Source organism: Prunus persica, chromosome G7 (assembly GCF_000346465.2).
Source record: "Prunus persica cultivar Lovell chromosome G7, Prunus_persica_NCBIv2, whole genome shotgun sequence".
NCBI lineage: Eukaryota > Viridiplantae > Streptophyta > Magnoliopsida > Rosales > Rosaceae > Prunus > Prunus persica.
Window position 1 is genome coordinate 20,473,462 of NC_034015.1, and position 16,037 is coordinate 20,489,498.

At 38.3% G+C, this 16,037-nt stretch overlaps 3 protein-coding genes across 6 annotated transcripts in view; 1 reads left to right on the top strand and 2 right to left on the bottom strand.

Moving 5' to 3' along the window:
• Positions 1-1,465, bottom strand: part of LOC18770397 (transcriptional corepressor LEUNIG) — an 8,644-nt gene extending 7,179 nt beyond the window's left edge. For 3 of the 4 annotated variants that reach the window (XM_020567870.1, XM_020567869.1, XM_020567868.1), the window contains exon 1: positions 837-1,173. In XM_020567870.1, the coding sequence (XP_020423459.1) occupies positions 837-874 (38 nt within the window). In that variant the 5' untranslated portion in view covers positions 875-1,173. Of the gene's footprint in view, positions 1-836 lie in introns of all 4 variants that reach the window. The other variant, XM_007204584.2, reaches the window with a different exon arrangement.
• On the bottom strand, positions 2,225-6,650 carry LOC18771655 (sodium/pyruvate cotransporter BASS2, chloroplastic). Its single transcript, XM_007202112.2, has 13 exons — positions 6,224-6,650; positions 5,911-5,992; positions 5,315-5,438; positions 5,124-5,165; positions 4,931-5,044; positions 4,777-4,839; positions 4,309-4,436; positions 3,994-4,075; positions 3,534-3,585; positions 3,313-3,410; positions 3,044-3,202; positions 2,745-2,834; positions 2,225-2,648 (listed from the first exon to the last, which is right to left on the bottom strand). The coding sequence occupies exons 1-13, from the start codon at positions 6,330-6,332 to the stop codon at positions 2,571-2,573; spliced, it is 1,221 nt and encodes a 406-aa protein (XP_007202174.1). The 5' UTR covers positions 6,333-6,650; the 3' UTR covers positions 2,225-2,570.
• Positions 10,792-14,249, top strand: LOC18769253 (probable inactive receptor kinase At2g26730). Its single transcript, XM_007204175.2, has 2 exons — positions 10,792-12,450; positions 13,200-14,249. The coding sequence occupies exons 1-2, from the start codon at positions 11,139-11,141 to the stop codon at positions 13,865-13,867; spliced, it is 1,980 nt and encodes a 659-aa protein (XP_007204237.1). The 5' UTR covers positions 10,792-11,138; the 3' UTR covers positions 13,868-14,249.

Sequence of the window (16,037 nt, forward strand, 5' to 3'; positions counted from 1 at the left end):
GGTAGTGATGGCTTTCTGTTGGACCTCCCTCCCATCCTCCCCTCTCATCCTCTCTCTCCATCTCATCCTCACTCCCATTCTCACTCTCATTTTCCTCTATACTCTAGCACAAAAAATGAAAACTAAAAACTAAAACTGAAATGGTTATCAAACGGGCCCTAAATTTCTTTCCTCTTTTCCTGTTTTTTTTCTGGAGCAGGGAAAAATATGAGACAACTGCAGATACAAAGATTCATCCAAATAAACAACACCCCATCTCAACCCTCAATCCAATCAAACAAACGTCACAAGCAAAGCTTGGAAAAATAAAAGAAGGAAGAACGGAAAGAAAACACAAAGCCAGGCAACAACAAGAAGCATGAATATATTCATATACGAAAATATGGAAGATATCTCAACAGCAACAGAGCCTTTCAAAAACATGTAAAAAGCAAAGTACCCATTACAGAATAAGGTCACAAAAATCCAAACCAGAGAGACCAAATCGAGCCCCAAAAAACGACACAAATTTTGCACAAGCCAACAGCAAAGGCAACAACTTACCCAGCCTCAATAAGCTTGAATGTTATTCTTTAAAAGAAATAATTAAAACGAAGAAAAGGCGGAAAATTGAACACTAAAGAAATACCCGTTTGAACAAAGATAACAAAGATAACAAAAACAACAGTACCCACCAAAACTGAACACTGAAGAAAGAACCCTAGAACCAAAAGCTCACTACAAATCCCCAAAATACAAGTGGCTACTACCATGACAACAGCAAAACGAAGAAAAGGCAGAAAATATCAGGACCAAAGTAACGTTAAAAGAAACAAGACGAAGTAAAAAGTACTTACATTTTATCAGCTTCCCAATTGGTCTGACTCTGAGACATGATTCTGAGATTAACAGCAAGAGCAATTTGTATGTAAATCCGAAGCCTTCGACACTTAGCAGATAACGAAGTCGAATGTCGGAGAAATTGTGTTAAAATGCTCAGGGTCCTGTCTTCTGCTCTTCGGAAGCAGATGGAAGTTTTTGTTTTGTTTTCTCCTTCACTCTACTTGAAAGTTGAAGACGATAACCTCCTCTTTCAATACTAAAATAATATTTTTCATTTTTGTGGTTTTTTTTTTATCTTTATCTTTTTCTCTTTTTTTGTTTTTACTTTCCTTTAGATTATTTTTATGAGTTTTTTTCTTCTTTTGTTTTTAGCAGGCGTAGTGCTCCTTCTTCTCACTCTTCAATTCTAAAATGTCACGCAACCGGTGCATAAGATGGTTGGCATTCACTTATATTTATTTTTTCTTTAAAATTTTTTTTGAATTTTTTTTTTCTTTGCCAAGCTTTTATTAACTTGGTTGGCAAGTAATGCATGCATTTTAAAATTAAATCATTCCTAATCTACATCTCTAATCTGTAATGTAAATGGTTTCCTTTTCTATAATTTAAGTTGTGTTTATCTTGATGTATTACTTTAATACAATGTATGTTTATTCTCCTTATCTTAGCTTTAAACATAAACGAATTAAGTGAGCATTTCTTATTAAAATAAATTATCACAACTATTTAGTTTACCATTCTCTGTATGTTTCTCAGATGCTCAAGCATATTCATCATTAGAGTTTATTTGGGAGTGATTCTGAATAAGCTACAATCACTTTTAAGAAAATTCACCTCTTATCTGCTTCTCTATTAAATCATCTAAAATTATTATATGAACAAGTGATTCTCCATAGAAGAACTTCTAGTTCATATTGTTATAAAAGGAGAATTGTGCAGAACAAATATTAACATAACACTTGACTTTTTTTTGCTTCATTTTATATTGATTGGTTATTGGCAGACTAATAAGCAAATGATGTTTTTTTTTTTTTTTCCAATGCAGCTTTGTTTGTTTGGTAACGATTTTTTTCTACGGTCGTAGGACGCTTAAAGAGGTCAAAATAGATCAGAATAAGTTTGGCGTGACCCGCTCTTTTTCATCTTCTGGCTTTGTAAAGTCTGCATATCACATCACGGATTGCTTGATAATATTTACTGCCAAATTGTCTTTATTGGTGCCAGAATAAAAAAAGTTCGACAGGCTTTGCAGTTTGCTGCAAAGTCACAGAGAGTCAGAGAAAGGTGGTTGGGAAAATTCCAAGTCTTTATCTTTTTTAACGCACCAAATCTCTTATTTAATGTTATGATTGAAGACCCTATTCGTTCATTTTGTTGTGATTAAATCATGAGCATCATTAGCTGGTGCAAATGCTAAAAGAAGAGAATAATTTTCAATTCTAATTTCCTGAAACAAGATCATGCCTAATCCCAAAACTGATATATGAACCGAGTTGTGTTTCGACCCCACAAAAAAAAAAAAAACGCCTAGTTGTGTACAAAATTTGCCATAAAACAGAAGGTTGAATAGAGGCACTACCTCCAATGTGCCTCCTGTAAGGCCTTTTTCTAGAACGAGGAGATTCCTGTGATGCAAATATGACTTTCTAATAAAAAAAAGTTAACCATCTCTTTCTACCAAGCAATTATTATAGAAAGAAAGGGTACCAAGACAAAAAAGACACAAAAGAAGGCCATGATTTCTCCAATTATTCTTTGAAATCATCCTTGTCATCAACAGGAATTGGTGTGTTTCTCCAAAACACAGCAAGAGCACTCCCACCGAGCTGTTAGGAAGACAATTATGACAGTAAATTAGAGTGTACTTGGGTTAACTCAAAGGAAAGCTAAGAAAGAAAAAGGAGATTTTAAGAGAGTCATACCGCCATGCAAACAACACTAACAGCAGAAGGGACAGCTACAAGAGGGTTTGTAAAATGCTTTTGAGCAAGTAAAAACCCAAGTGCTGAGCTCTGCAAATGAAATTATCAAGAACGTAAATTAGAGGTTACTTTAATTTATCTAACAATTTCAGGTTTGTCAAGATTAACACATCCAGTAAAAGTTCAGTATACAAATGGAATTCATGATTTGCAAGACGTCAGAGATCAGATGAACTTGTTCAACCTTGACAAACTCCTTGTAAAATCAGTATGGAAATACTAACTGAGAAGTTGTTTACCTGCATCCCACACTCTATGGATATGGTACGAGAAGTAGATTCACCAAATGATATTTTTGAAACAAAATAACCAATAGCAAATGCAGCACCATGTAGAACAGCCACCGGGAGTATTAGTTGTGCTCCTTGTGTTTTCAAGACTTCAGAAACTTGCCCGATCTTAAAAAATGTAAGAATTCAAGTTACCCCATTAGATGCAATGTAACTTCATGAAATCACAAAAGCTATCGATATGGAATAGTCAACTCAGTTAATATTTTGTGACTTACCGGGCTTGCACAGAGTAGAGTGGTGAGAATTACTCCAATTAAAGGAGTCACTGAGGCTATTTTTGAAGTGACTTTGGGGAAGAACTCATTTGCCAGCACTGTCACATAAAGCAGGGAGCAGAGTTTTGATTATGAATGTAAGTCCAGATATTGGAAATAAGCTGTGGTTTGCGATAATTGATTTTCAGATTCTGATGGTAACTATAAAATATTTTAGTTACCTCCAACAATTGTTGGCATTAAAACAACCTGGAAAGTGCTGATTGCTAGGCCCTGCAAAGATGGTGGGAGAAAATATCACTGTCATAAGTGGTAATACAAGATATCAATGTCACATGATTAATGTATTAGGTGTCATAATTATGTCTTTTGGATTCCTAAGTGTATTAATGTGGATCTTTCAAGATTCATGTACCAATTATCCTATAAAAGGGGCTACTTTGTAAGCTTTTAAAATAAGAGTTAGTGAAAGAAAAACAGTTATTTTCAACTCCAACTTGTGTGTGAGGCGCGAGTTGACTTGGAGTGAATCCAAGGCACCTTCGGTGTGATGCCGAAATTTTTCTAATTTCTCTATTGGACACTTTTGGTGCAATGCCAAAGGCGAAGTGAGTCCGGATCTCTTTATTTTTTTCCTATCTGATCATGTTGTCCTACATCAGTCAACATGTTTGAACTTACCGCAGCATCAACTGGAACAAGCTGGCCAGCAAGAAGCTTGGTAAGAAGCGGTGTCATAATAATAGCTCCTATTGTTGAACACCTACAAAATTCCACAAAATAATCACATTAAGATGTAGTAAAGACTCTTGCTTTTTGTTTTATAATATAAATTTCGGTAACAGTCATTACCATTATAGATAGTATGCAATCGCATTTCCAAGGTAGCATATATTTGGGACAGAAAATCCTAACTGCCTTGAATTAACCTTATGTTCTAAACATTCTGAATATAGTTCTCTGATTTTAAATTGCATTTGAGTGCATATGACTTACGTTGTCATGAGAACAGAAAGTGCAACATTTCCTTTAGATATATAAGTTGCAACATTTGACGCCTGACCACCAGGACAGCATGAGACCAAGATAAGACCAGTCGCAATAGGTGCAGAAAGTTTTAGCGTCTGAAAATCAGAGAGGAAATCTTAGATAACATATATGTTTAATCAATACTACCATTGCATCCAAACACTATTAAAAGGCATGTGGTTATCCATAAACTTATCCAGTCAACCTGCCCTTTTTTTTGGTAATACAAGAGAGGATCTTCGAATATGGATGGGCGGTAAACATGAGCTTTTTAGTTAAAGTCTGAATTGAGCAAATATTTTATGTATGTGTAAAACCTGCTTTTCTAATTCTGTTATCATGAACTTGAATGGTAAAGGACAAATTCTATAAGAAATTAATATATTTCAATAGTAAATTACACGACAGCCCACAAAAATTTTGAAGAAGAAATACCAGGGCAATGACAAAGCCTAGCAGAGGTTTTATCATGTACTGTGCAAGAAATCCTACACCCACCTGCAATAAAAAAAATTCAACACCATTTAATAATAGATCATTCTGTTTTCGAAAGTGTCCGGCGACTTAAATTTGAGTGGATGTTACTCACAGTCCAAGGATTACGTAAACATCGTCTAAAATCCTCGAAGGTCAATGTCAAACCCATAGAAAGCATGAGGAAACCCAGTCCAAGTGTGAAAAGGTCTGTCTCCAACCAAGTTACCTGCAGGAACCCCAACAATAAGCTAGTTATACACTAGTTGATATGCCACATATTGAAGTAGCAGGCAAAGAAATATTACAGCAGATGGCTTGTAGATCCCCAGGATGGTGCCCAATATGACCTGTCCGTGGAATTAGATTTAGAATGTGAAAGTGTTCCTTGAGAAAGCTTTGTTTAAAATAGACACAGAAGTAAGCAATTAAGAAGTATCGAAAATGAGAAACTGAATAACAGTTTCAAATTTTTATAGGGTTGAAATGTAATACCTACCCACACAGGAAATAGAGTTGTCAAAGTTTCAATTATTCTCTCGTACTGGCTCATCCCACTAGAAGTGCTACCGGGAAGATCTCCAGATAAATTTCTTGCAGCCTTGCACAAAACTTCAGAGTTCCTACATATAGCCGCCAACAAGCTGGTCATAATGTATAGAGAATGTGGAATTGGTTGTTCATTAACCAGGAAGTGCAGAATATTAAGTAAAGATAATAATGCTTGAAAAGGGCAACCATCTCTATAAATAGTTGGCTAAAACGAGGACACAGACCGGACAGTATATGGTTTAGAGCATTACTGGTAAATGGTTATCTGCTGGTGTAAAGCTTGAGACCAGTTCCCTAATCAAGTGAGGGCTGTCTCTTCTCCTATTGGTGTAAATAAAGCACATCAATATATGCTTTTCCACATTCTCCTCCAAGACTAAAAATTTCCCATTGCCTATTCCACTATTGTTCCCTCCAGCATTAACCAGTAATGCTTGTGCATGATCACATTGATATATTAACTTTTCTTTCATCAAAGACGTATCAAACAGAGTAAAGAAGAACTTGAAAGCAAAACACGATGTTCGGAAGGAAAAAAAACACCTTGATTTGGATTGCAAAACGATGGGACTCCATGGCTTGCTTTGGATTGCACAACTTCTTCCATTCTCAGGCACAGAAAGATCTATACAACAATCAATGTCAGAAAACAAAAGTTTGAAACAGAGGGAAAGAGAAGAAATGTCAGTCCCCACAAAATGGGAACACGAAATTGAGTAAATTTGAAGTCCCAAAGCACAGAATTTTATATATAAAAAAACAACAAAAGAAACAGAACCCAATTGCCAGAAGCCGATAAAATCACTAGCCAGAAAGAATAAGCATTGAAACCAAGCATGAATTGAATTACACGTACCCAGATGAGTTTGCAGCCTCCTTGCAGATAGAGAAGAGCTTGGCCTGCAGAAAGCGTCACATGTTCTTAACTTGAAATCCTTTACAGAAAATCTAGACATGGACGACATTGAATCGAACTTGTGATTCGATCAAGAGGGAGGAGATCAAAGGAGCACTGGGTTTAAGCTAAAATTTCAAAAGGTGGTAAGCATGGGGTTTTTGGATGTGTTGGTGGGGTTTTCACAGGAAGCTTGCCTCCAAAATGCTTGGCTCGGCTATGTGTTGTGGGCAGTCGTGGAAACCGATGAGCCACACATATCTATACGTATCTCATCCAAATCTTTTAGGTATAAAAAAGAAAAACCAATTGGATTGTCGTTGGATTGAAAATCACAGTTTATGCAGGCTTGGAGCTCGCGCAATTTTCTCTTGACTGGGAAATAAAATTACAGAGAAGAGCTCGCAGCAACATGAGCAGTAAGTGTAACAGAAAGTTAAAAGCTTTTGACTTTCAGTGTTTTCACTTTAAAAAAATAAAAAATACCACATTTGACCCGAATTTTGTGTCAAAGTATATATAATAATACCTAGCCTTTTGGTAAATTCGAACCCAAAATATTTGTACTTTATGATTCATTCATCTAGAGAAGTGATAATTTGTTGATAAGATTAAAAACCATTTTAACGGACTATAAAGTTATAAACACACTCTTAAAATCAAATATAATTACAATGTTTGGAAAATTATTGAAAACTAATTTTTTTTTTATTACACATAGTTTAACTATAAGGGGAGGGACCCCGTTGGCTTTTGAAAACTAAATTTAAGTGCGAGTCAACTGTAATTTTCTAAAACATAAAAATTATAGTCACGCTCACTCCTAACTAAATAACAGCAAGCAACACCTAGTAAAGAAATTATAATTATTAAATTTTGAAAAATTAAAAAAAATGAAAATAGTTCTTGCAAATTGCAATGTGGGCCTAAAGCGGCCCATGTTCCAGTTACCATAGAACGACTCTTTTTTAGTGGCTGGGCCTCTGACATTTCTGAGTTAACCCATATCCATTGGCGTGGTCTCTCTTGATGCTCTTCTTTTCTTTCTATTCTACGAACAAACAAATTCTTTTATTTTTCTAATTTCTACCTACACTGTGAAAAATTAAGGGTCATTTTCTCTTTCTTCTGATTTTAAATATTTAGCTGTTCTGAGTGATTGATGTTGCAGACAAAAATTTGTCTTCATTGATATGCTGCTAGCTGTCTCTCTCTTGTTTTCTCACTGCATTAAAATCTTCTTCTTGTCATGGCCCCCTTATCTGTTGAAGCAATGGCACTGTGGCATGGCATCTGATTAATCTACTAGCCTGCACCAGCACCAGCACCAGCACCAGCACCAGCACCAGCACCAGCAGCTATCTTTCCAATGACTTTATTTTTCTGCTTTTGCTCCATCCTCTCCTCTGTCTGCAACTCTCAACTCAGCCATTATATTATATGGTCCTAAATTTTGATGAGCATAAATTTAAGTAATTTCTGTGCAGTGATCATCAACATGGGTCTTATCAAATGGTCCAACCCAAGATTGAAGTATTTTGTGTTTGGCTTCCCAGAAAATGGACACACCCTTTTTTTTTTCTGACTGAAGGAAAATCAAAATCTGGGAAAGTTGGTGGTTGGATATGCATAATGCAGGAATATTGATTGGGGGCAGCGCCTTAGCAATAGGATACACACACATCCATGTTCTTGGCTCTCATTTGAGACACACATATATCCAAGCCTAGTCCATGGTTCATGGACCACCTGTTTAATTTACATACAATTACCATAGTTTGGATGCCATGATTTATTTCACAGAATTTGAGGCATTAGTTAAAACTGGACAGGTTTTGTTTCACCTCCAAAATAACTTCATGAAACATGATATCAAATATTTATTTTTTTATAGCCTAGTAGGAAAGAGTTTTGATTCGTAAATTAGTGGTCTTAAATTCGAATCTTCATGGTACCTTAATTGTGTGTGTGTGTGAGAAACTCTCATCACTTATAGTTTAGACTATCGCTTATATAAAAAATAAAAATAAAAGCACAAACCCATAGGCATTATTGTACACAATATATCCTATATATTACAATTTAAAAAGAAAAAACATGACAAGATTTAGATATTTCAATCTGATCTAATATAATTCAGGGTATTTGATGTATCAATAATTCAGTGCAGTACAAAAAAGGGTCTAAATCTAAAAGAATTGGGACATAATAAGAAGATAAAAAAGAGGCAGTGGCTTTCTCTCTAGTACCAAATTAAAGTGACACATTTTGGTCATATGCCATTGCCCATTGGGTTGCTCATACACATTCGTCATCTAACCTGTCTTCTGATAACCACTTGATTTATCAGATTTTTTTATTGTGATGGCCGTGGGAATGAGTTGGGGGGGACCGATTCCAGGCCAAAAGGAAGATCATTTTTTGTTTCTGCATAAAACTTATCTTTCAAGGCCTCCCAAAAATCCTTTCAATTTTTTTTTTTATTTTTTTATTTTCTTCATATATTTTCTTCATATGCAGCAATATTTATTTTCTTCATATATTATGCTTTCTGGTGGCCCTATATCTATCCATGCGCTGGTTTTTATTCTTCTTTCCGAATGACATATTCAAACGAGCTTGAAAAAGAAAAGAAAAAATATTCCCAGCCCAACCCTATTTCCAGGTCAATGACATATATATTTTCAGGGGAAAAGACACACGGAGAAACAGTTTGTAAATAGTAACGATATTTGGCAGAGTGATTAATATCGGTTTAATCAGATTTATGGCATAATTAATATCTGTTTTGCTAGAATGAGTTTCTGCAGAGAGAGAGAGAGAGAGAGAGAGAGGAGGACCCATCTCTCTGTATATGGAAGTTGGAAATGTGTCTTATGCACAAGCACTTGCTTAAAAAGCAGTTGCAGCAAAGCCCTACTTTCACATTACTTCTTGGAAGATTTTGTTTTCATCAGTGCGTATTAGTTTGGCCAAATTGGGTTACGTGGCAGCTTTCTTTGTCATGATCATGATGTGTTTGATTTACACTGCAGGAGTAAAATGTGGAGCAGTGTGTAGTTTAACACTAGTTGGCTTGGCTTTACAAAAAGGAATTGAAATAAGCAACTTTTTTCTTCTTTTTTGTAACATAACATGTCCTTTTCCCTCGAATTCCTTCTCAGGCTGCTTTCTCTTGTACCGGGAGGGAGGGTCCAATGCCAGATTTATTTATCCACCCTCCAAGTGTTAACATTACCTACCCCTTTCATCTGTAATTTTTAAGGCACATTACTCCTGATTGATTGGGTATCTAATTAAAGTTTTGTTTCCCTTCAAATAATTATTTGCTTGGAAAGTAATTAAATTAAACAGTACCTTACCTTATTATGATACAATACAAAAGGCAATTAATTTTTGCTTACTTGAGTTGGTGAGCATTGGCAGTTGAGATTAATTATTTACTTCATCAAAACATTAAACAATAAGAATTTTTTTTGTTAATTTAAGCATGACACTCGATTTGCCATACCAAACATACGTGAAATGCCAAATACCCCTCCCCTAACAAAGGAAGAATTACACCATACAATACAATACCAAATGATTAAAGATACTAAAGGGGTACATAGAAATCTACATATTAAACTCAATGTGTAAATTTGATATACTTGATCATTGCCCTTTAACCAATCAAATTTGCTTAAAAACTCAAATTCATACATTTTAATTTAATCCAAGCTTGAGCCTCTTAATACTCAACTAATTTAATCCACAATTCACCACTTGTTTCCTATATCAACAAACAAAATCTAATGTTTACTATTATAGACTGTGGATCAATCTATGATAAATTCAGTCAAGAAAAATGTACTATGATATTTGATTTTATATCTTAAATTTTTTTTATAAAAAGGAATTGGTCAATCAGTTAGTAGATGAGTCCCATAATAGCCATGTTAACAGTTAATAGGTGATCATACAATTTATGTTTGAGAATATTGGTGTATAAATTGATGAAATTGAAATCACAAACCCCTATTAAGTATTTTTGTTTATCGAATAATTTTGTAGGTTTTTTTTATTGATTCACATCTTTAACTAGCAAGAATTCTCCATGAATATTTTAAATACGGCAAGGAATTTGTGGTTTAAATTGTTAAGATAGTTACTCATACACTGAAGGTAAGGCATCATGGTCGAGTCTCTTGTCTCCTAATATTTATCATATATAAAAAATACCCTCATAACCGAAAAAATTGATTTTTTTTCATGAAAAACATATTAATATGTATAATAAATTAAAAGTGTGACGGTTTAATATACGAATTTTTAACCGTCTTCCACCGTATTATTATTATTTTCTTCACATAGGCCAAAGGCGAAGGGGCAGAGTCGTCAAGTTGCCACCCGTCACTGCCGCTAAACCAACGCGCCTACCGCCAGAGTCTAGACAAAATAAATAAATAAACGTTTTTTTTTATTTGTAATTAAATTAACAAGGACAATAAATTAGTAATAAAACGTTTCCACTGCTGCCTGCCAGCAATGCATAGCATAGCATAGCAAAGCATATGTGACTGCTGCTGTTTTCTCTCTGCTTTATTTTCCCCTTTCTTGGCCTCGTGATACCCTTGTCTTTTACAGCTTACAAAACCCTCTGCCTCTCCCTCTCCCTCTCTCTCCCTCTCTCTCACACACACACAGACACAGACACAGTAGCCAGCTAGTACTCTCTCTCTCTCTCTGATGGGTTTTCGCCGGAAAACCATTTATTGTTTTGTCCAAAACCGCCATAGCAAACCTCCATTGAAACCTCGCTCCATCTAGGGCATAACCAGAACCAACAATAAACACCATTGTTGTTTTCTTCTTTTTTCCTTCAAGGTGTAGAAAAATGGCAGTGACCAGTAGTGCTAGTGTGGGCTTTAGGTGTGTGGTTGGTTTTCTCGTTACGTTTTTGGTACTGAGTGGCGGGCGAGTCAACTCGGAGCCGACCCAGGACAAGCAAGCCCTCCTTGCGTTTCTCTCCCAGACCCCACACGAGAACCGCGTGCAATGGAACTCGTCCGTTTCAGCCTGCACCTGGGTCGGGATCACCTGCGACGCCAACCAGTCCTACGTCTCTGCTCTTCGCCTCCCGGGAGTCGGCCTTGTGGGACCGGTTCCGCCCAACACACTCGGCCGGCTGAGTCAGCTCCGAGTTCTGAGTCTGCGCTCCAACCGCCTCAACGGTCCAATACCCTCTGATTTCTCAAACTTAACTCTGCTCCGCAGCCTCTACCTACAAGGCAATCAGTTTTCCGGCGAGTTCCCGCCCGGGTTGACTCGGTTGGTCCGGTTAACCCGGCTCGATCTCAGCTCTAACAACTTCACCGGCCCAATCCCATTCACCGTCACCAACTTGACCCACTTGACCGGACTTTTCCTTGAAAACAACGAGTTCTCGGGTAGTCTGCCCAGCATCTCAGCCGGTAATCTGAGAAGCTTCAACGTCTCCAACAACAAACTCAACGGCTCAATCCCCGCGTCCCTATCCAAGTTCCCTGACTCCGCATTCACCGGAAACTTAAATCTCTGCGGCAAGCCGCTTACAGCGTGCAACCCATTTTTCCCAGCACCCGCTCCATCACCCTCGACCCCGCCCGTAATCCCAGTCCACAAGAAGTCCAAGAAGCTATCCACCGCCGCCATTGTTGCGATCGCCGTGGGGTCCGCTCTGGCTTTGTTTCTGTTGCTCCTGGTTCTCCTGCTTTGCATCCGGAAACGACGTCGTCAGCAGCAGGCTAAGCCCCCGAAGCCGCCGGTGGCGACGCGGTCGGTGGCGGTGGCGGAGGCCGGAACGTCGTCGTCGAAGGACGATATCACGGGTGGGTCCACGGAGGCGGAGAGGAACAAGCTAGTGTTCTTCGACGGTGGGGTCTACAGCTTTGACTTGGAGGACCTGTTGAGGGCGTCGGCGGAGGTTTTGGGGAAGGGAAGCGTGGGGACGTCGTACAAGGCGGTGCTGGAAGAAGGGACGACGGTGGTGGTGAAGAGGCTGAAGGACGTGGTGGTGACGAAGAGAGAGTTCGAGATGCAAATGGAGGTTCTGGGTAAGATTAAGCACGATAATGTGGTGCCTCTGCGGGCGTTTTACTTCTCCAAGGACGAGAAATTGCTCGTCTACGATTACATGGCCGCCGGTAGCTTGTCTGCTCTTCTTCACGGTACGATTTCGATTCCCCATTTTGCTCTTCAATTTTCAATTTTAATTTTTTTAAATCTTGGGTCGTTGATTGAATTCTTGGTATAATTTTTAATTGGTCGAAAGTCTGAGGGAATAAATGTAGTGCTCACAGTCACAGGTATATTTGTTTCTTATAATATTAAGTACCTGCATTGTTGTTTCCCCAAAGATTAGATTCGATTAGATTAGAGTGGAGCTTGAGCTGTTCCAGTCCAGTCTTCAAATTTAAAATTGTCAATTTAGTATTTATTATTGAGTGCATAAATCAGAAAATTGAAAAGGCATGTGGAATCATTCGTGGCGCAAATCTTTGATCCCAGAAAAACCTCTGCTTGTTTACGTTTTCTTTCTAATCACCGCTCTCCGCGCTGATTCCACTGTAATTTTGCTGTTTCTGGGCAAACATTCTTAGTGTGCAAGCTACGCAATTCATGTCTCTGTTTTTTCTTTTTTTTTAAACAATTAAAAAATCCCAATTTGGTAGGGAAAAAAAAACATGAACAGGTAGGTCGTCATGATTCGCCATGGTGGTGGCCAGTGGTCACCGACACCATTTTACTTTACTTTCCCTTTCATTTTTCTGTGTCAAAGCTTTTACTTCTTTTTAGGAAAAGCCGGGGCAGGCCCAAAAAGAGAACGACCGATCCCCTTTCTTCTTAACCTTCAATTTTTTTAAATAACAAATAATTTGGTGGCGTAAACATGAATTTCCGATAATTTTTATTGCAGGAAGCAGAGGCTCAGGGCGCACGCCGCTCGACTGGGACAACCGGATGAAAATCGCGCTAAGCGCTGCGAGAGGCATAGCGCATCTCCACGTGTCAGGAAAGGTGGTCCACGGCAACATTAAATCCTCCAACATCCTTCTCCGACCCGAGCACGACGCTTCGGTTTCGGACTTCGGGCTCAACCCGCTATTCGGAACCTCCACCCCGCCCAATCGGGTCGCGGGCTATCGCGCGCCAGAGGTCGTTGAGACTCGCAAGGTCACTTTCAAATCCGACGTGTACAGTTTTGGTGTGTTGCTGTTAGAGCTATTAACCGGGAAAGCGCCCAATCAAGCCTCGCTGGGCGAGGAGGGCATCGACCTGCCCCGGTGGGTCCAGTCTGTTGTCCGGGAGGAGTGGACCGCTGAGGTGTTCGACGTGGAGCTCATGAGGTACCACAACATTGAGGAAGAGATGGTTCAGCTTTTGCAGATCGCAATGGCTTGCGTGTCTACTGTGCCCGATCAGAGACCCGCCATGCAAGAGGTGGTCCGTATGATTGAGGATATGAACCGGGCCGAGACCGATGATGGCTTACGGCAGTCGTCCGATGACCCTTCGAAAGAATCGAGCGGTCATACGCCTCCCGCAGAGTCCAGGACCCCACCCAGCGTGACACCCACACCTTAGAAAATTGTCAATCCCAAAAAGAAAACAAAAATGTAAAGGATCTGAAATTGAAAGGGGAAAAGAGGCAATGTGGGTTATTTCATTTGTGGTGGGTCTCCTAAAAACGTGCACAGTGCTCAATTAGGAGGAGGAGGAACTAAAGTGCATAGTTAATTGTGGGGTATTGGGTCTGGTTGGTCCGATATCTGGTTTTTTTTTTCCCCTTTTTTTTAAACTTTAGTTTTTGTATTTTTAATTTGGGTTTTTTTTTCTTTTTCAATTTTTGAATTTGTGTTTTTGCAATTATTTTTATAGGTGGGAGGGATGGTTTGAATTGTTTATGAAGTTGGGGGAATGAGGTGGGGGTCCGATTTCCATGAGCTGATTGGAATTGACCATTCGATGGACTTTGGGTTTATTTAATTCTTTCTTTTTTTCATAATTCTATTATTCACAATCCTCTCTCTCTCTCTCTCTCTCTCTCTCTCTTTACACATGGCTTTTCTTGTTTTCACTTAGTTTTTATATTTTGCCCTTTTTAATTTTAGGGGATCCAGCTATACATTGTACATGAGAAAGATTTTCATAAAACGAGGATAACACTATTGCTATCATCGGTCAATAACGTTTTAATGTCTGTAATAATATTTTTATATAATATAATATTATTAGTTAAAAATAAGAAAACAATATTATCTCTGCTGCAACTAAGTTTTTCTCCTATGTACAGGTAACTGGGTTTTTGAAAATTTCCTCTGAAAAAAAAAATATTTAAAACTCCAAACAAATACTGGACTGGCTGGACCCAATATGTCGAGCAGCAGCACCCAAAATGAAACAAAAGAAAGAAGAGAGTGGCCGATGATTGTACACCGTGCATGCTGGGGGTCCCACCAAGGAGTAATTAATCGAAGGGAGTTCAAAATGATTGAATATCTGCACCGTCGAGTCCGGGTTCGGCGTTGTAGAAGAAGTTAGTTGTGGGGGATCATTTTGGTGGGTTTTGAGGAGGACTTGCCACGTGGCGTAATGTGTCTCCGTTTACCGGCCCCGGCGAAGGAATAGGGTGGGGGTGGGGAACAGCCTGGCCGGCTTTTTTACCCACTCGATCCCTCTCTCTTTCTTTTCCTTTTTCTTTTATTATTGTCTGGGTCTCTGACGAGCAGAGAAGAGAGTGTTGACCCCGGCATTAGAGATGTCAGCCGTTGATTCACGAGATTAATGGGCCCCACCTCTCTCTCTCATCCATCCGTCCATTCATCCAGCATCATCAGGCAGGGCACAGGGACAGTGAGGGACCCCCGTTTTTCTTTACTAACTTATCGTCTTTTTTCATCTTCCTCAAGAAGCAAGAAGCATCCCCTTCACGCGCCCCCTCTAAATTTGTGTTTCTGCTACTCGCTAGTGCAGTATAGTATAGACTATGGAGTAATCTATTTGATCCATTTGTCACGACAACAATTTTCTATTAGTCTAATTGTATTTTTCCTCCTTGATAATGAAAGAGATCATTCTCCGTCCTCAATTAAAATCAAAATAAAAAATTAAGCAAATAAAAAGGACATTTAAAAATTTCAGACCACTTCAGCCATTAAAAATTAAATCAAAAAAGTTGTATTATTTCAAATCATATAAATTCAAACTTCTTAATACCAAAAGGAAATTGTCAAACTTCTAACCTTTTTTTTTTCTTTCTCTGGTGGTTGGACAAGCACATTGAACAAAGCTTGACTATTCGGACCCTCTTGCTTTGAATGATCCTTAATATTAGAAATTTAAATTCCTACCTCTCTCCCTTTTAAACATTTTTCATTTATTTTGAGGAGAAGTTTTTCGTTCGTTTTAAAGGGTCAAACTTACTTATATTACTCAAGCAAGCTCATCCAATTTTATTTTGAAAAATACTCGCCTTTTTCCCTCTAAATTAGAACTTCTATTTTTCAACGAAGGAGGAAAGCAGTGTCGTTTTAGAACTAAGATAGAATTACCCTAACCTTGAGCAAGAAATTGCCCTCCAAAAACTTGAATCATATTCTAAGTTCTAGGCACGTGACTCCGTGAGCCACATTTTCATAGTTTGCTGCACCGAAAGTGGACGTTAGCAGGAGCAGCTTGCGGTCGTCGGACACAGATTTGACTTTTCTTTTTCTTTTTTCACAATGGCAGTATTGGCAGTGGGCAATTCATTATT